This window comes from Daldinia vernicosa (genome assembly GCF_022497035.1).
Source record: "Daldinia vernicosa strain CBS 139.73 unplaced genomic scaffold F5Y00scaffold_36, whole genome shotgun sequence".
In the NCBI taxonomy this organism is placed as follows: domain Eukaryota; kingdom Fungi; phylum Ascomycota; class Sordariomycetes; order Xylariales; family Hypoxylaceae; genus Daldinia; species Daldinia vernicosa.
In genome coordinates this window covers 233,276-257,878 of record NW_025953952.1, presented here as the reverse complement: position 1 = coordinate 257,878, position 24,603 = coordinate 233,276, and the positions used below count along the sequence as shown (strand labels likewise).

The following is a 24,603-nucleotide window of genomic DNA, read 5'->3' as shown; positions in this document are numbered from 1 at the left end:
ATAAATAACACTAAGATGTCAACACCATATAACTAACAGGTTTTTTTCTAGTTATTCGATAAACCTATTACGTATTGAGATTACTACCTACTAAAGCTCTAAAATTCCATAACTATGGCATCTGCAAAACTCTTTAAAGGTATTCCTAGCTTCCCAGATGATGTACCCCTTGCTAGGTACTACGGACACAATCTCTCTAGCAAGCTTAAATGTAGGCGATGAGGCTGCTGTTAAAAGGCTATTTGCCGCGTCTCAAGAATTGGGGTTCTTCCTCCTTGATCTACGAGAGGATAGCTTAGGCAAGACAAAAATTGAGGAGATCTCTATACCCATTTGGTCTCAATTGAAGTAATCAAACTATCCATCCCTTAATTCCTCTTGTTTATATATTAGCAACTTCTTACTTGCTGTAAAAGTACAGATTCTTGCACCGGGAAAGGACCCAGGGGATGCAGATGCTTGGTTGTGGGTACATCCGCAGCCGGGATGCAGATGCTTGGTTGTGGGTACATCCGCAGCCGGGATGCTTAATTGTAAACCTAGGCGACGCGATGGTCCAGTGGACCAGTGGATTACTACGCAGTAACATTCATCGCGTCAAATATGCACCTGGCCTACAGCGCCTCGTTGATCGGTATAGCTTAGCGATTCTCGCAAGGCCGGAACGGGATGCTAGCATGAGACGATTAGTAGGCGAAGGTGAGGATAGCGAACTGACGGCTTGGGAATGGGAAGTTAAGAAAGCTATGGCGTTAAAGAGGGGTGCCAATATCATGGAGAGTAAGGGTGGGCAGCCGACTGTAACTGGGTGAATAATGGATTATGCTGAAGGATTTGTTGCTGTATTCGCTTACAATCTGAAAAACTGTACTGTAGTAGGTTGTGGTAGGTAGCACAATACACAACACTGGGATAGAATAATCGCGCTCGAATGGGAACCGAAACATGTCTTACTCAAAGCATTACGATTGGAGATTATAGGGAATAGTTTTATACACGACAGTATCGCACTAAGGCCTGTGGTTTGCTATGTCTCGGTTCGCTGCATATGCCTACCTGACCATCTAAGCCGTAGGGGTTAATAAGTTGACTTCTATTTATAAGGCGAAGCGGACAATTCAATTCGTTGGCAACTATCTCTTCCACCTGTTATTTTCTCTAGTTACACGTACGTAGATTATCTTTGCTCGCCATACACACTTCCCGAAATATATTAAATAGGTACCCAAGCCTGTACCTGTTATGGCGGACAGTACTCATCGCAGCCGTTCGCGACTAGCCGAATCGGCATATCAATCCCCTTACTCTTCTGCCGGCGCCCCGGGTCCCCACCCCAACGGAGACCCATACGCGTCCCTCCGTAGCCAGGCGCTTTCCACTCTCGAAGCTATGGGTTACGACCCTAAAACAATGGTTGAACGCGGAGTTGTATGGGCTGAAGATCAAGACCCCTTTGGACATGTTATGCACACGCAGTATATGCACTTCTTCGGTCAGTGCTTCTATCGCGTCATGGAGAGCTATGATGAATTCCTCAGCGAGCAAGAGTACGATGACATGATCAACGCCAAGACCGTCATTCCCGTCATCCGTAGATATAATCTGGATATTCGGAGACAAGTCAAGTATCCCGATTCGGTCCGTGCCGTTTTGGTACCTACCACTTTCGGATTCAAGTTTTACTAATCTATATATACAGCTTATTGCAGCATATCGCCAAGAACTCATAGAGCCAACTCGTAATACTGGAACAACATCCTTATTCTCGCTCAAGCAACAGGCTATCGTGGCCGAAGTTAAAGGTTCCGTGACTTATATGGATGTTAAAACCGGCCGTCCCGTCGACATCCGGACCCTTAGTGGTGGATGGCCGGCCGTATATGATGGCTTTACTAAAAACACCGAGCGGTCAAAGGCGCTTAGAGAAAAGTGGGAGATCGAGCATCGTAAATCCAAGATCTAAGAAAACCATTGCTCAAGATAGGGTAGTTACCTAGTTATACCCATTCTTTAAGTTTAGCCTTCGGGTTTAACCATCCACGTCTACGGGTCCTTTACTTGAAGTAATTGGTTATGGGGATTAGTGTGAGACACGGACTACGCACTCTATCCGGGGCGTGGGCCATTATATCGGATGCGGTCCGGATCAGCGCGTAGGGCTGGCCATTCACCACTTGAAGATTACTACCCAATACGTCAACGTAGTGCCACGTACCCAGGAGCTCTAGCTGTTGACTTGATGTCGCACAATATATAAGGCGTAATTGCTAGTCAGCGATTACGGCGCCATTTTTTCGCATTCGACACTTGATCAATATCTTCTAATTATAGAAAATATAAGCATTCCATGCTGATCACTCGGTGTCAACGAAGTACAAGTACAATCACGTTGAAGAAAAAGACGTTTAATGGAGACACATCGGCGTCTTAAAATAATAAGGTAGATACCTATCTAGGTATATAGGAAATCCCTATAAAAGTACAGAAATAAAAATGGGGTATTTTGTAAAAGTTCGCACCTAAACGATCCTGTTTCGTGAGTCCTTTCCTCAACTACCACTTGTAGGACTGGTCCACAGCTGACGCACTCCTTTTCCCAACATTCTTAAATTCCTTATGAGGAGATCCGCTTGTCCTCGCGGACGGAGGTTGTCTGGTCCTCGTCATCCTTGTGGTAAAGGGGCTCAAGCACGGCGTTGCGCTGGAAGAAGACCCAGCGCTTGATTCCATAAGGTAGCGCCTTGGTGACCTGGTACTGGGCAAACTTGCGGTTGGGAACGGCAAACACGTAGTCGAGCTCTTCGAGAGTGCGCTGCTTCGTCTCGGGTACGAGGAAGAAGATCATGATAAGCGCCACAAAGTTGAAGCCAGCATACAAGCCAAATGCACCGACGGTGTGTAGTCTGTCAAGAATGAAGGGGAATGTCATACTGAGTACAGCAGCCCAGAACAAACAGGTGGCGACAGCAAATCCCATACCAACCTCACGATGGGAGAGGGGGAAGACCTCGGCACTGTAGGTGAAAGGAACAGGGCCTTCACCAGGGGAGTAGAAAGCGCCGAACATGAACACGAAGAGAGCGACGAGCGCAGTTCTCGCCGTTCCCTGTTCCATGAGAGTGCACAAACCGGCCGCAAGTAGAGTCCACATCATCTGAGGGAAAGTGAAGAGAAGCAGAGATCGTCGTCCGAAAGTGTCGATGGTCCAGAAGGCAGGGAAGGCGAAAAGCCAGTTTACGAGACCGAAACCGAACGAGCACAGCATGGCCTGGAATTCGCTGTATCCAGATTCAACGAAGACGGTGGTCGAGTAAAAGGCAATGATGTTAATACCACACATCTGCTGTGCAATCATAACGGTGAAAGCGGCAATGCTGGCACGGCGGACGCGGGGGATGGTGAAGAGCTGTGTGAAGCGGGTTACGTAGTTGCTCTTGCTCGTAAGCTGGTTTTCGATGGATAATTGAGCGTGAATGTAGTAAATATCCCTGGCAACCTGGATTGGGTTGTTTCGTAGCTTAACCATCGAGGCCCAAGCATCAGCGTAGCGATTCTTCTTCATTAACCAACGAGGGGACTCGGGGCAGAGGTAGATCAGGCATAGCAGGGGCACAGCTGGGATAAAGGGAGCGCCTAGCATCAGTCTCCAGTTGTAAGGATGGTAGAAGACGGCAAGGTTGATGGCTGTTCCAAGGAAGATGCCGAAAGCAGTCCACATCTGCCATGACATAACCAGGGCACCTCGAACCGCAGCTGGAGCATTTTCAGCAGCATAAACAGGAACTAGATGACGTTAGCAGGTTAATTCAGAACGATTAAGGATGGAAAAGGACGAACCAGTTGAAGCCTTTACGCCCATTCCAATACCCATTAGTAGACGGCAAGCCAACTGCTGTTCCCATGTGTGGCAGAATGCAGAACCGATGACGGGCCAGAGACAGAAGTGAGCAGAGGTAAAGATAACACCACGACGACCGATCCAGTTGTTGATGGGATCCGAGAGCCAACATCCGATGAAAGCACTTCCGATATAAGGACCCGAGTTTACCAGGCCGACCAACTTTGTAAAGGGTTAACTCTGTCACGCAAATATAGCGCGGAAATGAAGCTTACCAGTCTGTCTCTAGTGGTGTCGCCACCAATGCCGTAGAAAGCCGGGAAAAAGATGTTAGCACCGTTACTTCCAGTCTGATCCCAGCCCTGGACGGCGGCACCAATAGAGCAAGTCGCGATAGTTAAGAAAAGTCGGCCAGGCATGCGCCATCGGTGTGTAACTTCTTCGTGGAGAGCCTTTTTCTCGGCTTCGTCGAGAGCTTCCTCTCCACTCAGGTCATCGAAGTCGTGGGGGTTCTGGGCGACGAGCGCACCCCTTCGTAGAATCGGAATGTGTTCGACAAGGCCCTTCTCGTGTGCGAAGGCTTCGACATCACGCATCAGCTGCTCACGAGGAATACCCTTGAGAGGATTCTTGATCCTGTAAAAAGAGATCGCATGTTAGTCACACCTCGTACGCGGTAGCAGCGCTGATTAAGCAAGCGACTTCATCTACGTCGAAATATCCGTAACAATTAAGCACTTACTTCGCTTCAAGGTTAGCGTTCAGGTCGACATGTTCAGTTGCATCAAGGCCATTCTCTAAGTAGTGTCCTTCGACGCCCTTAGGCTCGATCCTATTATTTATGAGTTAGATATTGCGCGATTCGAGGAATCAACTTAGGCGAGCGGAACACTTACAGGTCGACTTGAGGTTTTTCAGACATGGCTGCTTTAGTAATTAAAGAAGGAGCAGATGATAAATAATAAATAAAAGTAAGTCTTAATGGTAGAAGAGGACTGAGGTCCACTACCAACAGACGAGAGGGTGAATTAGTCCTTAGTCCTGGTCTCGACGGCTGTCGACGGCTGTAAGGAGTGAAAAACCTTGACTCACGAAAAGCAGGCACGAGAGGAGACGAAAATACAAGTAGAAGAAGGGCATCACCCGAGCCTTATATTCGCGACAAAGAACACCGACGAGCAGGCGTAAGCACGACGAAGATCCCGCTCCCAGCATCTTCAATCCTTCAGTCTACAACCAGCTTCTCTTCTCTCGCGCGAAAACCCCATACCCCCATACCCCCATACGGGGAGAACCCCATGGATACAAGGTGTCCCCACCACATGGACGAATTGTCGCGCGCCGGGATAATCCATGAAGCAAGGATCCAGCCACGCGAAGGATGCTAGCGATGTCTTGCTAGCCTACCTGGGAGTACTCGTCGCGCCGGTATCCAGACGCGGCCTAACGTCCGTTCTCTCTCGAAAAATCCTGCCAGTGAGCCGTGGCGAAGAGGCTAGACGGTACACTACTAAGCGGCCAAATTGTCATGGCGAGCTCCACCATGGGTATAGGTACCTTGGCAAAGAACGATGGCGGATATGTGGATGGAGCCTTGTATAGCAGGGCAAGGATGTTTGTTGACGGAACCGGTTAGCGGCAGCAGGCTTGATATGTAACAACAAGAAGCAAGTGTGCGTGTTGTGTGAGAGGGTGAGAGCCGAGAAGACGGATTGGTCGTTTGACGATGGCATTTCCTCGCGTGAACACAACATCAGGTGATGAAGCAAGATACTCTACGCAGGTAAGCCTTTTGGAATTGGCCGTATACTCGGCTTGTCCGACACCATACTATTGGGGCGTTCGAGACGTCTTTGTCCTTTTTGTCTCTAACATTGATTCCGAATTCGAGGCTATGTGTGACTTGGTCACCGCACCAATATTCTGTAGTGGTACAAGCCAATAGGATTGCCCAGTGGCTTATTTGCAGTTGTCTTATATACATAAAATACCTACATTAGGTACCTTATAGAGAGCAGGTGTCTCGCAGAGGTACCACCTGTAAATCGTGGTATGAGGCTCTGTAGGATAACACAATAGTGTATAGGTACCTTTCGGTCACCCTTACAGCCATGTAAGTCCCTTGTATTTCAGCTAGTCTAGCTACCTGTATAAAACAACGGCAGCCGTGTTCATACACCCCAAGCTAAAGAATTCTCTGAGACTGGGGGAAACATGTACCTGACGGGACAATATGGGGAAATGAACTCCAAAGAAAGGAGAATAAAAAAAGTTAAACCGCTTCTGGTCTAAGTCGAGTAGATGACTCCTAATAATGACGACGATGGCTTCAACCCCGTATTATCTTCAAGTGCGGGCATTGCGGGGAACTGGGTTAAACTAGTGTAGGAGGTGGACAAAGGAGTTTATCCCTCATCTTACTTGACCTAGTTCGTGTACATTCTCGTCGTTAGCATGTGGACTCCGCCATTCCTTTCCCTGCTTCTGTAATCTTCTCCTTGTCGACTAGTCTCAATATGTATTAGTACTAACCTGCTAACTACCATAAGTGATACTTATCTCCATAGTATTTCCATCTCCCCCGCCTCCATTAGAGTTGGTCTACTAAATGAGAATTTGAGGTTAAGATCTTTGCCCGGTGGATTGTCAACTCTAGGCACTACGAATAATGGGGTGTCGTTAAAGGTCATGGTAAATATGCAGAGTCCACGTGAGGTGGTCATCTTTGGGTCAGCGTATTCTGTCGTTTTTCTCGGCTCGGTAAAATATGATTAACAGGAATTTTCCATGTAGGCGATTATAAACAGGGGTTATCATTGGAGGAAGACATTCAACTTACCCCACGTATTATTTCACAGGCCGCTTATTATTTGTTACCGTATACATCCCCCTTGCTCCATCGATCCTCTCTTTACCCCGGGGGGTTTCCCCTCCTTTTCCACTTAATAAAGCCAAGCCAACATCTTCCAGATCCCGCCTCTTGGTGATGGACCACTACACGTGACCGATCTTCAAACATGAGCATGGCGTAAGAGGCTTCTATATAATAGCCAAGTTCGTCCTCTCACGTTAACCCTTGCAGGCCACAGGTCACCGTAATGCAGCTTAAAATGTAACGAGATCCAGATGCTACTCTACTAGAATTAAGCAGGCAGGTCAGATCAGCGCTTCTCCGTTAATCCGCTGCAAGCTATTCCACTACGAGCTGAGATGAACTTGGCGATGGTGGCGCAAATCGTTACCCCTCATGGAAAAAGTAACAATCCTGAAGTCTTTTTTTTTTTCCCATGCGGAGTGAGCTAGTCATATTTGTCCTAGTCACCAACTACGGCGTTGGGGTTATTCTCCTACGCTTAGTTTCATCGTCAAGTCGGAATATAGGCGTCACGTATCGTGCGTACAAATACAAATATCAATACCATATATATAAGAACGTCCCTGTGTAAGTACCTATCTTACTCTATGTAGTATCGTATCTGCATTCTTTATGCGGTGTAGTTAGAAATCGGGATTTGATGTCAATCTCGGAATTCCTTCGATGTGATATGTGATAATTACGCGATAGCTGTGCATCATTTACCGTGGAGAGTCATCATGCACTACGACTCTATGAGCATAGCACATTAAAGGACGTCTTAACCTAATAATTTAGATCTCCTGCTAAATTTTACTATTTCTAACGTGCAGTTGTAAATGCATAGCGTCCAAAGATTGAATGCTTCGCGTAGTTCCAACAGTACCCTGACCCTGACCCTGATATCAAGGAGAAGTATTGATGTTTTTGCTAAAATTAGTGCTAGCATTTAAGACAATCTGAATATCATAGGTTAGTCGAGTATGAAAACAACCATTCTATGTAGAACATCAATTTGCCCGGATCTAGATCGCTTATTAGTTCCAATCGAATCACGATATTATGATTATGCGATTTGAACTTTGAGGCGCGAACATGACGCAGATTCCAGTTTAATCTATAGTCATAGCTTACCTCTTATTAGCCTCTTAGGTAAACTGGGCACTACATGTTAAAACGAACTCATCCAACTCCCTAATATACCTATGCTTAATTTTGTATGAACGCGCCGAGAACATCTGAAGTTAACATTAGGTACCTACCTAGGTATATACTACATCAAGACTTTTTTTTTTGTTTTTGGATAGAGAATATGACGTATTTCGATACTTGATGATTTTCTCGATTCTATTTGAGCCAATATCAAGAAATAAGCGACACACGTGTCAACGGACGAAAGCAGGCCAAGTCTCACCGCTGCTACCCCTTATACACTACGGTGGTATGCGACTCCAAGACCAGAAACGGCGAGAACCGGTCCAAGAGTCTAGCCCCGGCCGAGATATACGAAAAGAGCAATTAGACCTACCAATAACCAATCACAGTTTGTTTTTTGATCTATAGAAATACTGGCCAATAATAGTTTGTTGTCTCCATCAAACTAATAACAGCCCAGACTCCAAGCCTGTGACTAACAAGGTATTTCTCCAGACGACGAACAACAAACCTCCGCCTGGGGGAATACATACCTTGTTTGTGCTGCTAGCTCTCGGGAATCGCGCTGTTTGCCCATTTCCTTCGCGAATCGCAAGCTTCTTATTAACATGGTTAACCTTGGTGCTAAAAGATTCGCAGCAATCGCTCCGGCCATTCGCGCTAGCAACACCGACGATGAGAAGACGGCGAATCGATCGATCGGTGCCATGTACTGAGAATCTATATCCTTCCAGGAATACCGAGGTCCGTGACATACTTGTAAAGAAGTACCTAACTATGTGTTGATGTTTACCTTACTTACCGTTCCGGAACCGATTCTTCAATCTCCCTGGCGTTGAATCAACTTGCCCATGGTGATGCCCGGCTGCGAGCCCACGTGTGATAGACGGGAAGTGCGGAGCAGGAATGTTGGGTCAAGGCCGATAGCATCCTATTGAGCAAGGGATAGATGTTGTGATTGCACGGTGTCTTGCTCGGCCGAGATGTGTCGGTCCGACTTCATAACACCGCATCCGGCAAGGTTCCATTACCGTGTCTTATGCTTCTTACTATCCTCCATACTCAACATGTAGTTCTATGCCTCCCAAGTATAAATAAGGTAATCATTGATTGGCGGCTCGTCTGTTTATTTCGACGTAGCGATGCTGTCTCGGAACCTCTTAAGATATTCGTCGAGATTAATAGGTCAAGAATTTCGCGAGTAGAATTAAGTATTCTATGACCGGTTCAGTACTCGTACGGCGATTTTGTCGGTTGTCGTAGGATTACAGTAACTACCTAGTCTCAACCCAAAATTACAATGTAGGCCTCACGACTTTTATATACCAATTCTATGTGGGGGTCAAGATCCGGGGACCCCAATATGAATTGCTTTTTTCCACTAATCAGGCTTCGCTGTTGTCATCACGAGCGTTTCAACGAGGCTATAATTCCTGGTAACCGAGTTGGTCCTGGAGTGGCGGACCGAGGCCAAAAGCATAGCCAAGGTCCCCATGGGGTAGACCTCGTATCGTAATATTGACTGCCGAAGTGCTTTTCCTGGCTCATTTATTAGCCATTGACTTTTTACTAGGTAGTTCTATCCGAGGCAATCTAGAAGCCTAGAGTGTACATATTCCTCTGACACCCGTGCATCTTGACCTGTCACAAAAGCCCTTGTATTTATTACAAGATATTACCTGCATTGTCATCACCCCCCAGTCTCCCGTATAATCGGTACGCTTCATCTGATATCCCCAAAGTCTCGAGCATTGTAACTACTTGTTACTTCCTCTCCAGAGAAGGGCTACTACTACTATGCCTTACCATTATTAACTAGAGTATTTCTTCCCCTTTAGTGTAGCATTACCCCTTTCTTAACTATTTCACATTGACAGATAGATACCTAGGGAAATAGATAATACGTAGTTATCGTTTAATATTTAGTGATAACTAAGATATTGTACACCTACCTAATCTACCCTAAGTAGCCTTTGTATAGCTAGCAGCCCTACAGTTTTCCGATTCTCGACGCCCCAAACGACATATAATACGCACGATGAGATACCATTCCCTCAAGCAGATGGCCCACCACCAGTCATAACTTCAACTACCTTCTCGGCCCCATCCTCGCGGAACTCGATCTCCATCATACTAGCCGTAAACTCAGCGTCCTTCTGCGAGCGTTCGAACATGCCCTCCTCGTACTTCCTCAGCATCCGCGCTAGACACCCCTTTCCTTCTCTTTGCTGCTTAACGTACTCCACGACCCCCTCCGCCAGCTCCAACGCATCCATCATACCCACGTTAACGCCTACGCCGGCGAATGGTGTCATCACATGCGCCGCATCGCCTAGCAGCGATACTCCGGGTCGAGGCTCCCACCGGTGGCCCACGGGTAGCATGTATAACGGCCGTAGAATCGGCTGCTCCGTCATAGCCATGACTGCGTCGCGGGCCTCCTGGATATAATCGCCGAAATATATATCCAGGTATCTTTGCCTCGTCTTCCTATCCGTCCAATCCACCTCTTCGTCATCCTCGAGTCCAAGAAGCGCTTTCGCATCAAGAACCTCCCCGCCAACTTCCTTATTTGTCCGCACCATCGCGTAGGCCCTCGCACTTCCATCGCTATGTCGCTGCAGTGATAGAAATCTGTCTTCGGAAAGCATCATGCACGATCCCTTACCGACGAATGCAGCTACGTCGGGTCGTGCTGCTAGCTGTTCCGGTGAAGTCCATACGTCTAATGCTGTTACACCTGAGTACAGTGGCCTGACGTTGGTGAGTAGAGGTCGAATGCGAGACCATGCGCCATCGGCGCCGAGTACGAGATCGTACGGCCCAGATTCCAAGTTCCCAGTATTGCTGTCACTTCCGATGAAGTCCAACATCCACTGCTGCGTCCCGGGCACCGGTTTTATAGACGAGATACCCTTACCCCAACGAATAGTACTCTCGGGTAAGGCTGCGATAAGTAAATCCTTGAGGTCCCTACGATCGATCTCCGGGCGTCCACGATCATCTTTCTCTCCTTGTCCATTTTGTGAACCCTGTGATTGTTGCTGCTGTTCGTTCTCGTCGAGAAGTACGGTACCGTCCTTCTTCACGACACGCATAGCTTCACCCTCGGGACGTGATATTTTCTTGAACGCGGGCAGTAAGCCGGCAGCAGCGAGCGCGCGCTGACCCGTCTCGGCGTGAATGTCCAAGGTACCCCCTTGAGCACGGACTGTAGCACTGGTTTCACGCTCAAATATGGTATATTTGATCCCTTTATGATGTAGAATGGCGGCAAGCATGAGACCTACGGGTCCCGCGCCTATGATGGCGATTTTAGGAGTTGATGTTGACATAATAGCTTATAGAAATAGACACGCGTACGATAAGTCGTATTTGATAATTATGTGAGGGATAGGCCGATAGCACGGCGGCGGACGGGTCTAATATATCCATCGTGAAGGCTTCGTATCGGACGACGTTTTTAATAATTCCCTTCCCTTCTTTCTGGAGTTTGATTAATCTTACCAAGTATAAGGCAAATCTCGTGCACGCAACATCAAGATTCGGGACCAGAAGGCGATTTATTGCGGCGATAACGGTCGATAAGGCTTATCGATAGTATCTCGGACATCTACTCGGTCCCGAGTACGGCAGCCCGAGTGCGACGTCCCGGACTCGGACTCTCCGAGGATGAATTATTGGCATAGTTAGAAGCTTCGTCTTCAACTAACTAGATTAAATACTTACACTATTGGCTCCTCACGCGGAATAACATTTAAGCCCTTACGAATTTTCTACTTAATATATTGTAGAATAAGGCCTAGTATCAAAGGGAAATAGAAGCCATTCTATTCATAGCATCCCCTTCTGCTTCGCGGTGGGCTCGCCAGCTATGGCAACCCACCGTGTCTAATTTGTTGCAATACTACTAGAAAACAAGTAGAGCAAATATCCACCCGACGGCTCCATGGATCTGTCTTGACCGTTCTGTTGCCACCAGCTTAAATCCCGCTTGGCATGTCAGGACTCTCATAGAAATAATATCAATTCCCTAGACATTCACCATTAATCTCGTACATTTGTCGCCTTACGAGTTCTAGCAGAGTTTCTAATTAGTTTCGAAGGCGTGTGCGCTTTGGCCATAACGCTGGTAGTCAGCCACAGCCCCGTCGTGGCTCTCTGCGATCATTAGTCAAGCGAAATGCCAGTATTCCTGATATGCTGGATGCATAGGTACTCCATGCACCGCCCTAGGCTAATCATCGTTCTGAACTGTAAATACCCTAAGATGACTCCGATCTCACTTAGCTGGACAGGACAGAAGACCAACGCAAAAAGGATTACTGGCTATCCGCATCAGGTAAACCATGGGGCGTGGCTCAACTAGGCGGGTTTTAAGCACCAATGCATGATCCAATTCGCATACTATCTCCGATACGTCCAGCATAAGAAGTATTCTTGTAGACAGTAGACAGGGGCGGGGGCTATACCATCATACGAACGGGCGTATACTTTAAGATTGTTCGCATATAACGACGTGACAGCCGCAATTCTATGATCGATCGCCTCTATCGTCTTCCCCGGCGTCTCCTTGCATGGAAGCTGTACTAGGTCCTGAGGAGCCTACGTTGGCGAAAATCCTCTGGCCGGCAGTACTGGGGCCTGGAGTGCTGGTAACGGGAATCCACGCGCCTGTGCTAGCTTGAGTCGCGGACGCCGTGGTAGCGCCTGTAATAACAGCAGCTAAAGGCAGCGGCTGTAGACGAGGTTGTTCGTAAGACGAACCGGGTTGTGGTGGAGGTGGTGGTGGCGGGGGGGCTGATAGATTGGCTCCGTTTGTAGAGTTATCGTTTCCGCCGAAGCTACCAGGATCAAGAGCAATCTCGCTACCATCGCCCATATCATCATCCTCAACTCCGTCGATATCATCAAACCCGTCCATGTCAGGAGCTGGTATGGGAATAAGCCCTTGCACCTGACCTTGAGCTGCGTCTTGATTTATCTGGACTGCTCTTCGCGATGGAAATATAGTCTGCTGTTGCAAATGGTACTCGGCAAACTCGGGTTGAGTATTTAGGTAGGTTCGGAGACCCGTTACACCTTGACCAGAGAAGACACAGAATACTGCTCGCTGGTGTTCAGTAAAGTCTGTAGTGTCCGGTTAGTACATCGGGGTACGGACGGGATCTAGGGGAAAAAGCTAATCACCTGGAGGCGCATCTCGACAAAAAGTATCTAGATCATCCCGCAGGAAAGCAGGTACACCAGTCAAACTCAGGTGAGTAAGTTTCGGGCAGCAATTGAGGAGTTTGATAATGCTCTGCAGTTGTGTTAGCGACCTGTGTGATTGGCATTTTTGGAATGAGATAAGCCATACCGGAAGTGTTAGATTTGTGCAGTAGCTTAGGTGAACTCGTTCCAAACTACCAGTGTGTCGGGAAGCGTTGTTTCCCGACGCATTGCGTCGGGACTGACGGTTTGCTCCAGCTAATGCGTACATGCTTTCATCCGTGATGCTACTGCACTTCACCAATCCAATTCTCTTCAGTTTCGGGAGCCTTGCTAACTGTACAACTGACTCGTCTGTGAGGTGGGTGCAACAGCCAAGATCAATATAACGAATGCGGTTGCAGGATTGCACCAGACGCTTGACCGCATCATCCGTGATATGTCTACAGTGGCCAAGATGTACGTAGTGTAGGTTCTTGCCGAGACGAGATATGGCATAGACCGCGGAATCGGTAATATTGCTACACTTAGCTAGGACTAGATTTCGTAACCGCGGGGCAACCTCAATAATTTTTTCGACGGCGCGATCCGTAAGCCGGGTGCACGATGTCAGATCGAGGATACGAAGGTGCTCGTAGATCTTGGAGGGTAGGGATAGGAATGCGCCATCGTCGATAATATCGCAATTTGCAAGTCGCAACTCTCGCAGAGATCGTCCTTTAGCAAGTAAGGCGGTAACAGGCTCGTTGCCGATATTCACACACTGATGAAGATCGATTTCGAGTATGTTTGGGCAGTTATTGGCGAAGGCAATAATCGCACTGTCGTTGAGTTGTTCGCAATCGTTTAATTTAAGCTGTTTACCAGATAAATATCAGGATATGATTAGCAACATCTCAAATAGAGTAGGTAGTTTTGAAACCAATAAAGGCCATCTGAGAGGTGTACTAAGGCAAGTTGACTTACCCGTTTGATATACCTGCAGTTCTCCGCGAGTTGAACCATGCTTTCATTGGAGATCTGTTTGCAGTTTGACACGTTCAGACCCTGAAGTCTACGGCAGTTCTCGGCGATAGCCACGATAGAGCGCTCGGTGATGTTGTTATCGCCCGAAATATCCAAAGCGAGGAGGTTCTTGTTACTCCTCACCAAGGGCATCAGTCCCAAATCGGTCAGATCTTTGCAATTGGTCAAGGTGAGACGCTCGACGCGGGTGCAGACGGCAAGCGGCATAACACTACCATCACTAACTTTATCTGCCAGTGCAGCTAGATTAAGACGCTTAACAAATTCTGTATAAGTGAAGAAAGGCTTCTCGAGTCCTAGAGTCGCGCAGATGGACTGATGCTTAGACCACGAGGTGCAGGTCGGGCGATGCCAGAGTATCTCGACCACGTTGCGGGCCCATCTCTTACAAGTTAACATACAGTTCAAGAGTTCACCCGGGCTGTTGATGCGGGAAAATATGCTGATGAGAATTTCGCTGGGGAGTGCCGCCACGGTCGGGAGACATTCTGGATCGGTCACTTGCATGTCCTGCAAGTTTGGTACCACTCCTAAGGAAGATTGTGAATCATTTGCTACGTGGAAGAAGTCGGACTCTTCGTTATCTGGGGGGACGGGCGAGTTCGTCGACGACGAAGACCTCGAATCCCTCGTATCGTCTGACATGTTCGTTGTCTGCATGTTTTGGCCCGAAGCTTCATTGGGTGCGGCGGCGGCGGTTGCGGCGGTAGTAGTAGTAGTAGCAGTAGCAGCAGCTGCCGCCGTCGCAGCAGCAGCAGCAGCAGCAGCAGCAGAGTTACGGGCGGCTATGACATCGAGAGAAGGAGCCGGCGGTCGCATTTTGGCAAGTCTGTAGAAGGCTGCGTCGCGATTTATTCGGGCGGGAGGAGTTCGAAGTTAGTTAGGATCGGTAACGTCTCGAAGAGGTTGGCAAAATGGCCGATGGTGGTTATATCGAAGGATTCAACGGGGTGGTGGATCGAGGGGTAGTATTCAGACCATCAGGTTTTCGATGTTCGAACGGGAAAGTAAAAAAAGGGAACGAATAAACGGATATTAGAAACAAGCGGCGATCGCTTTCCTTCCTCCCTTAGAAATGATTCGATGCAAATCGCTAAAAGAAAAAAATCAAAGAAGTAAAGGAGGACCTGACGATAGTCGCGATGATGGACGTTGTTTAACAATTTGGATTTTGTTTTAGGTACCTGTCTTTAGTGGTATTGTTGGGAAGGAAGAATATGGAAATGCATCTCCAAAGTGACAAAGAATGGAAGTGTGATGTGTGTACCGCACTACTTCTACGTATGGCAGCAGGGCGGTTACGATCTTGGGCAGTTGTTACTATTTCGGTGTGTAATGCGATGATGGGCTACAGGCTTTTGTGAGTACATGGTACATGGTACTATGTACCTCCAATCATATACATCCTCTCCAATCTATTGTGGGCAGGTGACGACTCTGTCACAGCTGCCAGCCCATTTATTGTGGTATTGTACAAACATTTTGATCGGCTTGAGCCGGCGCAAACTGGCGCAGACTGAGAAATGCAAAATGTTATTGTACTCATATTGTACTCATGTTAGGTTATGTAGATTAATTTACAACAATATTTACAACAATGTTGGCATCGACAACACCTACATAGAAAAAGGCGGTTCTGTCTTTTAAAGTGTCACTAAGTTATGACGCTTCGTTCCACCAAAACTAACAAATTAAAACTGGACAAAACGCACTTCATGCAGTTCATAGAGGTAGATAATAATAGTTATAGGTGCCTAGGTACTTGGCCAATTAAATCGTTCAAGTCAATGGTGTATTATCACAAGTTACTCCATTAGCACCTACATAGGTTAGGTAGATATGCATATATCAATAAAAGCAAAACAAACTTATTTCAGTCCGGTACATAATTCCATAGCTTCAATCGCCATTCCTACGAATCCGAGAATACCTTAGATATTTTAACATACAGGTACTTCAAGCGATGCGGTGGTTAAAGTAAAACCTAGTTTATTTAAGTTCGCTCTTTTCATTTAACTACCTACATATCTACTATGTATCGGCATTAGTTCATCCCCGTCACCGTCCCGCGGCTCAAGATATTACTTACTAGATTAAAGCTGATTGACGTCACAGCAGATTCAAGGGTTCACTTGCCAGACTGACAATGTGTTGATTGATATGTTATCGAAGCCCACCCCCTCCTTATCGGAATATATTATATATTTTGGCGTTTGATTATCCAGGCCTCGGCATATAAGCCGACAAAGATCTACGTTTGAAACCTTATATCTAATAGGATGTCTGGGGGTGTAAGGACAGTACATACATATTGACGAGCTTTGGTTACCTAAGGTATCAAATCCAACAGCTAGGTACAATACAGTGAAGCTAACCGACCTAGTTCTGTTATTCAAGTGCGACCTCATCCACCACTATTTTATAAATAGCTGGCATTTCCTTTTCTTCTTTCCAAAAACACGTTTATGAAAGCCCAGACTTTCGAAGTTACGCTCGTAATACTACCTAATTATCCCATAGGTATCCCCCTGCTTATGTACATACTACATAGGTACCTAGGTAGGTACGCTGAAAACTACAGGTTAGTAGTCTCCCATAAAGGCAATTCTCCCTTCGTCTCCGCACAGTATCGCTATGACATTTCATACGGTATTTTATGACTAATTCGACTCGAGTTTTCAAGGGGCGGAGGCCGGACGGAGGAGCTTTTGTTATGTGAAGAGTTTCCGAAGCTCATTTATGCTACTTACCAAGTATTATTTATATAACCTACCTGCTTTTCCGTTAGAGATGTCTTTTATCATTTATATGTTACCTTGATCGTTTTGTTACAACGGTAGGATCCCGCCTTATAAAGTCATCAGGCTTTAGAAACTTATAAACATTTCGCGTTTCTTACAAGTTTCGATATATACTACCAATCTATTAATTATATACTACCTAGGAGCTAGCTTTTACGTATATATATTCTGATTATATATTCTCACTATTACACTTGTACCAAACACAGACATTACCTTAGGTACCTACTTATAAGCACCTGTAAACATCTTCATTAAACTACATCATGACAGGCACAATCATCATCACTGGAGCAAACGGCTCTGTTGCAATCCCTGCTGTGCGCCATCTTTTAAACAAGTACCCGGACTACACGGCAGTTTTAACTGTTCGCAAGACGGAGGATACGGATCCCAACACCAAGAAGCTGCGCGAGACCATTGCTAAGTTTCCCAAGGCCCAGACATCCATCCGCCAACTTGACCTAGCCAATCTCACTGCTGTACACGACTTTGCAAGCACAATTGCTACCGAGATTGCGGAAAAGAAGTTACCGCCGCTTGCTAGCATTGTCTGCAATGCGTATTACTGGAATTTGTCTGGCGATCCCGAGTTCACGACAGAAGGAGTCGAAAAGGCGATCCAAGTGAACCACATTTCCCACGTTGCTCTAGTTCTTCGACTACTAGGTAGCTTCAGACCTGAAGGCGGCCGTATTGTGCTCTTTACCAGCAACGCCCATTTCCCCGGAAAAAACGGCTTGGAGAAATACCCACCGGCTATCCCGGACGATTTGGATTCTTTATTGAAGCCTAAGCCGGATGCCGACAAGTTAGGACGAGGCATGAACATATACGGAAATTCAAAGTTGGCCATTCTCATGTGGGGATACGCGTTGAACAGGCATCTTGAGAAGGTATGTTTAGATTCACTTGCCCATTATTCCTTACCCCGTCAAGATATGAAAAGGAGACAATTAACCTATTTCCCAGGATGAGAAGCTACGCAACATCACAGCGATAATAATTGACCCTGGAAATCTGACTGATTCGCGCGCTTTACGCACGAACACACCTCTGTTCCTCGGCATTGTTCAAAGGTTTGTGCTCCAACCTTTGCGGCCGCTCTTTAGTCTCGCAAACCCAAGTTACCGTACTGCAGCTGCTGCGGGGACAGATGTGATAGAGCTTGCTACAAACAATACTTACCCGGGAGAGCGCGGCTATCTCTTTACGCTAAAGAAAGAACCCAGTTCCCCCGATAGTTATAACGAGGAGAAGCAGGAGAAGCTGTGGATTAAGAGCGCCGAGTGGGCAAAGGTCACCAAGGAGAACACCGCCATTGCGAGCGGTCTTTAAATAAGGCGCATCAGTAGGAGGCGGGATTTTGAGACATGTTTAAGCATGGCTTTTCAAGAGCGTAAAGAAATGAAGTTATTGTCGAATAGTATTTCAGATTCCCCAAATTGAGCATCATTTTATTCACAGGAAATTTCCAAGATTCTACATGTACAGTAAAGTAAAACTGAGAGGTACTCCTCTATTCAGTCTTGGTTCGATCTGCAAACCGCCTTTGAAAGATAGACATCTCCATCTTGTGGCATGCTGATTGCCAATCTGTAGTCCACTTACGATAGAACGGTTGGTATCCTAGAATGCCTCCTAACCATCTACCTAGTACAACACCCAAAGCATACGCCAACGTCTTGCTGAACGGTATCCAGCGTGGGAGTGAAAGGTAAGAACCACCCGCATCAAACATCTGTAGATATGTCAACTATAGTTATATCTAGAGAGCTTAAGGTCAAAGGGACAACCCACACTCATAACCTGAATCAAGTCGACCCTCTCGCCCTTGACAACAATTTGGTCTTGGTATGCATACCAATTCTCAAAGAAGACAGTATCAAGCTTGAATAGTTCAGGGGTACTCTGAGCCGAAAGTAAGAATCTCGTCACCTTTAACTTCTCGTCTGTGTCCTTGGTAACCGGCGAGTACAACCTGTGGTTTGTCCACGGACGAAGGACAACCTCACCATCATCGGGAACAAGAATGCGTTCCTTGCCTTCAACTTCTACGGCTAGACTTCCTTCGAGCACCTGGAGATATTCCTCCTGATGTGGGTGGAAGTGTAGCGGTGGCTTCTGCGACGCGACTGCCACGACCCGTGGATGCTGGAGAAGGAAGGTCACGTCGTAAGTGAAGGCTCGGTTAGGATGAGAAGGGTGAGTGATCACACGCGTAGTTATTCCGCCTTCGAAACTATATGGGCCAAATAACAGTCGTTGCTTTTAGTAAGGTCCTCACTACTATATTGCGTAAAGAACTCCCAAGCGAGTAGGTCAACTAGCCATTTTCGTAGAACAGGCAACTTACGCTGTAATTACACGTCCTAAATAAGGATCTCCAGCCATACTTCGCCGGACACGACTTTCGTGCTACTAGGCCCTTATTACAAGTAGATGATTTATATATAGCTGAAGCTGAAAATTATACGTTAGGTAGGTAGGTAATAATAGCTTTTTTAACACCTTGAAACTTCTGTAGGCTCGAATAAGATGCGAACGGAAGAGTGTCTTTCTTCTAGTTTTATCGTACGAGACCCAAGCTATTCTCCATAAAACCCACTACAAGGATTTATAGGTTCGTCAACATCGGCATTGCAACTCAAGCGTCCGAATTCCAAGTTAGCGTAGAAAATTTGGTCTAAATTGTGAAGGATCTTAACTGTGTTACATTTTTCATCTTTCTAGCTCTGCTAGACTAACGCCGTCTGGTCTTTCAGCTAGGTCTCCCTTGTCCTTGGCATCTAAACGGTAAAATCTATAGCCGTCTGACAGACGATCTACATACGCGTACAACAACAGCGTGATTTGCAAAGCTAAGGTAAAGTTGTGGCACAGCTGATTCACTTATAACCTCAGCCCGATAGGGGTATATTATCAACTTCATATAAAAATATTTCGTCTCAAAAGTTTGGTGCCTTGCTAACTATCCATAAGATCCTTAATATAGGTAATCTACTTTTTACTAGGGCTGGCATGCATAGTATATTTCCTCGTTCGGCTGGGGGTGCTTAGCGTTGAAGTCGTGGGGGCTGGCCTCCAGCGATTGGGCTACTAGTACTACGGCGCTCGGAACCGATTATGCATCATAACATTCGAGATACCCAGCATGCGCTTGGTTGAGTGCTTAGTTACATCTTACATCTGAAATACCCAAGATTTACCAAGAAGCTTAGGTCTATGTAGTATTGATATGCATACAGCACTATATTCGAGCTGGCTCTTCTATTACCAACCAACTCAGTTATCTCTTAGCCGTTTAGGGCAACTGGCAAGAAAATCTTACGACTCAGGTAACTTGAACCCCCCTGATGCTAGAGTTTGGAATACTCCCTCAGGATCGTATTTTATTGCCGTCTCCTTCAGCTTCGCAACGTTCTCCTGTCCATAGTGTTCAATAACAGGCTGGTCCGCAGCCGCGTCGTTCATGAAAATATAGTCAACGTAGTGCCCGCTAGCCTTAGATGCGTCTTCGATTTTGTTGATCATACTCTGCGTGTAATTGTGCGCCAGCTGGTCGTCCTCAGGAGACCACCAACCCACGTCAAGAACGAGCCAAGTCTGGTTAACGGGCTTTAGTCCAAGCGCGTTACCACCACTTACTTGTCCAGCGAGTACGGCGCTGCTGGAAATTGGCTGCCAGCCAAATGCTAGAGACCCTGCAGTTAGGTTCATCAGGCTGTCTAACTCTGGAGCCTTAGTTACAATATCTCCGACTTTGTTGAATAGTTCCTTGTCGGTGGTGAAGCTTGAACTAAACCAATTCACCCTATAGGAATATATTAGTATGCTGGGAGGTTAGAGTCGTGAATTATTGTATGGCTTACCGTGTCAAATCCGGAATAGGTGCTGCGAGCATTAGTTCAGTTAATGTTTGGAGCTTGGTCAAATCGGCCAGAGGCGTGATATTCCGGAAAGGCGCGAATGCTTCCGGCTCCTCTTCTGGCTTTAGGTATACGATATTTACTATGGCACCAATGGTTGCGTTTGTCGGGAAAGCTTGCAGCATAATATTCGCGTAAGGGTCCTTGTTTTCAACCGACTGATATTGGTACATGGCATCAAATAATGCCGGCAGAGCATCCAGCGAGTATACTTTAACGCCACCCCAAACATCGTGGATGTCGTAAGTCTTCAGTGTGAATTTAGTGACGATGCCTATTCATATGTAAGTCAACTAAGTCTCCAGAATAATAGAAGTATAAAATCTTACCGAAGTTGTTGATACCCCCCTTTAGAGCCCAGAATAAATCTGGATTCGATTCTGCGTTGGCATTTACGATGGCTCCAGTCGAAGTCACAACCTATATAAAGACCTAGTCAACACTGTTCCAATATTCCGAAACAAAGGCACGGCACTTCTTACCTCGTAATTAACCACGTTGTCGCATACTAAGCCGTATAGGTCGGTTAGGTACGAAAGGCCACCTATACTTCACCTGTCAATAACCTGCCTATGACAACGAAAGTGGAAGGGGGTAAAGCTTACCTCCAAGAGTTAGACCGCCGACGCCGACGTCCAAGACTCTACCACCAGCAACTGTTACGTTATACTGGTCTAGTGAGGTATAAACTTCTTTCCACCGCAATCCCGAACCCACGACAGCGACTTTCTTATCCGCATCGTAATCTACCGAGTTGAGGTTCGCTAAGTCAATCAGGACGCCATGGTTGATATTTGCGGCTCCTGGTACGACTGAGTGACCGCCAGAGCGAACAGCAAATTTCACATTCCAGTCGACCACAGTCGAGACGACGTAGGAGAGCTCCTCGGCATTAGATGGCTGGATAATGCATGATGGCTTCGCCCAGACAGTTTGCGACCTATCATAAGGTGAGTCAAATTAGCCTTCTCGACTCAGAGAAGGTTAAACCATACCAGTTCTCTGTGCTTAAAGCCTCATATGTGCCTTCAGTCGGCTGGACTGTCTCGTTGTTTAGTTGGGTTTTGATGTGGTCGCACACTGCATAGTCTTGCGAGCCTTCCACTACGGAGCAGAAAAGAAGTAGGAAGCTAACAAGAGCCTGGGATACGGTAGGACGGACCATGATCTTTTTCTTGCCCGGAACTAAGAAGTTGAGGTCGCTCTCTCTCGCTATTCATGCCGGCTCGGCGTCCATGGAATAGTTTAAATACCTAGTTATACCAGTATAAGAAGTAGCCCACTGCGAATTTAACCCCCCGGAAGACCCCAGTACTACTTATTGAAGCATATGAAGATCATGGGACCTTGTCCAGCCCTAAGTTTAGTGCTAGATGATCCGAACATGCTATCGTGGCCCGAAAAGGGTCAAGTGTCCTGGGTATATACCGTATCTCTGATCGCAAACTACATAGTACAGTAGCTTTATTCAGCACAAGGCAATTTAAATTAATAGGGCCCTCCGTCACTGATGACTGTATTAAATTTCTATTGATAGCGTTGACATGGATATGGATTACGAAACAGACGATACGCCCTCACGGAAATCCTTGGAAACCCTGCTTATGGCATCTTCCGTTCTCCAGCCTCCGCCCCCAATTTGACTTCACCCCTGGAGATCAAATTCCCAGTTCACTAGGCTACTGCCTTAGCGTAGCCGACGACATAGTGTATGAGTGTAGACAGTGCATGACTGGGTTGTGGCACTGTTACAGGAGATGCTCTAGGACTAGTGGAGACGTGATAACTAGGAGCTATTCCAAAAATTACACCGGTGAGTTCGGGATACCTACCTATCCTTAGTTAGTACCTAAGATTAAGATATTGCTTGACATTGCTTGACATAGTAGTATCTCATAAATATCTCTGGTAACTATATGTACGTAACCTGACCGCAACTTGTGGTCACATATGTGAATTAGTCAAGACCGGAATTCTTTTACTAGTTACATAAAACTAGGGTGAGTTCTAATATGGTCCGGGGATTAGAAATAGATAGTAGGTAAATCTGTAATGGGCATCTCCTTGGGTCTGCCTTTAAATACTGGAGACTATGTGGATGAGCAGGGATTGGGGGCTCTTAGTTCCCGTTCAGAACGGTAGTAGGACCGACTGATTTAACACGGGCTTGAGAGATTGTTTACGTGTACCAATGCATCAAAAAATCTACTAACTTATTAGTCTATCATGTCCTTCCCTAAGAGGTTCCCCGTGCTCTGTAGTGGACATGAAGAATCAAACCTTTTTTTCCTTGGTAGTGATTGGTCACCACCCTATTGGTATCGTTCAGCCCTATAAGGAATGCTTAAACTTTCGTGCCTCCCAGTGGCGTAGACGCGGATGACGGGAGCCTCCTTGTGTGGGGTGGAAGATAGCTGTCGCCCATGGGATAGAAGTCCCTGCCACCCTTGACGTGGTTAACTATTGTAACTAGCGTCCCCTATTACTAGGAATATAAGTGATTTAGCTAGCTCTTCGAATCAGTCCCGAGAAAAATAGTAGAAAAAAAAAAAAAGAAAAGAAAGAAATCGGTTCCTTCTTCATAACTATCACGCCTTTTCAAACCCTTCCGTTGGCTCCCCTCCACCATGAGCGGTAAGACAAGTAATGACAAACCGCAGTCGGCTAACGAGACGGCCGACTTCCAAAATAATGCCCTTGCACAGCAGTATGGTGGTGGACATGTCGGCGGCTGGGTTGGCCGTTTGCCCTCATCGTGGGTTCCTTACGTCCAGCTCGCACGACTGAGTCCTCCTGCAGCCCTCTTCCTTATATATTTCCCACACTTCTTCGGCATTATACTTGCCGCCATCATTCGGGGATCTCCCATCTCCCAGGTGCTCCGAGCGAGCTCAATCATGCTTGGCGGTAGCTTCTTTTTCTCAAACGCGGCTCATGGCTGGAACGACCTCATCGATGCGCCCGTCGACAAGTCAATACCTCGGACGAGCAAGCGTCCTATCCCCCGAGGTGCTATCACACCTCGCTCCGCTTTCGTTTTTACTGCGATACAGGCTATCGGCGCTGCCTCATTTCTACTCCTAATGCCTCCCGGAAGCGCGATATACGCCATCCCGAATATTATTGGTACGTTCTACTACCCTTGGGCCAAACGGCACACCAACTTTGCGCAATTGGTACTCGGATTTTGTTTGGCCTGGGGTATCATGATGGGGTCATGCGCAATGGGTGCCGAGCCATTTATGGGGGGACCCTTTGGGAGCGGAAACGGATGGAAGCAGTTCTTCTGGATCGAACCGTCAACCACGTGCCTCTTCCTCGCAAGCATTCTGTGGACGGTTATTTATGATTCAATCTATGCGCATCAAGATGTCAAGGATGACATCAAGGTGGGTTTGAAGAGCATTGCTGTTCTGCTTGAGGATTGGACGAAACCGTTTCTATGGCTGCTCCTTAGCTGTATGATCGCACTATTATATACGTGCGGAAGTCTCCTGAAAATGGGCATCGCATTCCACATAATCGCCGGCGGTGGATCCTTGCTTTCTTTAGGTGCTATGATCGCTAACGTTGAGTTGAAGGATTCAGCAAGCTGTTGGTGGTGGTTTAGATATGGGTTCTGGCTGGCAGGCGGAGCTATCGCCGGAGGACTTCTCTCGGAATATATTGCGATGAGATTAGTGTTATGAATGTGTACCTCTTGCAGATTTCCATCTTCTAATATAAGACTAAGAGCTAAATTAATAATAATAATATATTTTACTTGACGATGCCCGTGAACTAATTAAA

At 46.7% G+C, this 24,603-nt stretch overlaps 8 protein-coding genes across 8 annotated transcripts; 3 read left to right on the top strand and 5 right to left on the bottom strand.

The window, feature by feature from the left end:
* Positions 1-1,242: 1,242 nt before the first annotated feature.
* Positions 1,243-1,963, top strand: F5Y00DRAFT_263817 (uncharacterized protein; the record flags this gene model as incomplete). The annotated part of the gene is made up of 2 exons (XM_048011561.1): positions 1,243-1,638; positions 1,700-1,963. 2 exons carry the CDS (start codon positions 1,243-1,245, stop codon positions 1,961-1,963), a joined length of 660 nt encoding a protein of 219 aa, XP_047863168.1.
* Positions 1,964-2,389: 426 nt separating this feature from the next.
* On the bottom strand, positions 2,390-5,132 carry F5Y00DRAFT_242063 (uncharacterized protein). The gene is made up of 5 exons (XM_048008453.1): positions 4,735-5,132; positions 4,581-4,670; positions 4,114-4,474; positions 3,838-4,060; positions 2,390-3,783 (listed from the first exon to the last, which is right to left on the bottom strand). Exons 1-5 carry the CDS (start codon positions 4,758-4,760, stop codon positions 2,615-2,617), a joined length of 1,869 nt encoding a protein of 622 aa, XP_047863167.1. The 5' UTR covers positions 4,761-5,132; the 3' UTR covers positions 2,390-2,614.
* Positions 5,133-9,562: 4,430 nt separating this feature from the next.
* On the bottom strand, positions 9,563-11,400 carry F5Y00DRAFT_123745 (FAD/NAD(P)-binding domain-containing protein). Its single transcript, XM_048004091.1, has one exon. It carries the CDS (start codon positions 11,180-11,182, stop codon positions 9,902-9,904), a length of 1,281 nt encoding a protein of 426 aa, XP_047863166.1. The 5' UTR covers positions 11,183-11,400; the 3' UTR covers positions 9,563-9,901.
* Positions 11,401-12,381: 981 nt separating this feature from the next.
* On the bottom strand, positions 12,382-14,903 carry F5Y00DRAFT_254153 (RNI-like protein; the record flags this gene model as incomplete). Its single annotated transcript, XM_048010135.1, has 4 exons — positions 12,382-12,977; positions 13,038-13,149; positions 13,207-13,914; positions 14,025-14,903. The coding sequence occupies 4 exons, from the start codon at positions 14,901-14,903 to the stop codon at positions 12,382-12,384; spliced, it is 2,295 nt and encodes a 764-aa protein (XP_047863165.1).
* A 2,045-nt stretch (positions 14,904-16,948) lies between these two features.
* On the top strand, positions 16,949-18,314 carry F5Y00DRAFT_123691 (NAD(P)-binding protein). Its single transcript, XM_048004090.1, has 2 exons — positions 16,949-17,781; positions 17,858-18,314. Exons 1-2 carry the CDS (start codon positions 17,152-17,154, stop codon positions 18,221-18,223), a joined length of 996 nt encoding a protein of 331 aa, XP_047863164.1. The 5' UTR covers positions 16,949-17,151; the 3' UTR covers positions 18,224-18,314.
* A 36-nt stretch (positions 18,315-18,350) lies between these two features.
* Positions 18,351-19,519, bottom strand: F5Y00DRAFT_242053 (uncharacterized protein). The gene is made up of 3 exons (XM_048008451.1): positions 19,242-19,519; positions 18,686-19,127; positions 18,351-18,626 (listed from the first exon to the last, which is right to left on the bottom strand). The coding sequence occupies exons 1-3, from the start codon at positions 19,277-19,279 to the stop codon at positions 18,405-18,407; spliced, it is 702 nt and encodes a 233-aa protein (XP_047863163.1). The 5' UTR covers positions 19,280-19,519; the 3' UTR covers positions 18,351-18,404.
* Positions 19,520-20,094: 575 nt separating this feature from the next.
* On the bottom strand, positions 20,095-22,400 carry F5Y00DRAFT_242052 (putative FAD-binding oxidoreductase). The gene is made up of 6 exons (XM_048008450.1): positions 21,810-22,400; positions 21,420-21,754; positions 21,297-21,358; positions 21,144-21,234; positions 20,758-21,088; positions 20,095-20,699 (listed from the first exon to the last, which is right to left on the bottom strand). Exons 1-6 carry the CDS (start codon positions 21,977-21,979, stop codon positions 20,213-20,215), a joined length of 1,476 nt encoding a protein of 491 aa, XP_047863162.1. The 5' UTR covers positions 21,980-22,400; the 3' UTR covers positions 20,095-20,212.
* A 642-nt stretch (positions 22,401-23,042) lies between these two features.
* On the top strand, positions 23,043-24,576 carry F5Y00DRAFT_242050 (UbiA prenyltransferase). Its single transcript, XM_048008449.1, has one exon. The coding sequence runs from the start codon at positions 23,442-23,444 to the stop codon at positions 24,501-24,503; it is 1,062 nt and encodes a 353-aa protein (XP_047863161.1). The 5' UTR covers positions 23,043-23,441; the 3' UTR covers positions 24,504-24,576.
* Positions 24,577-24,603: the final 27 nt, after the last annotated feature.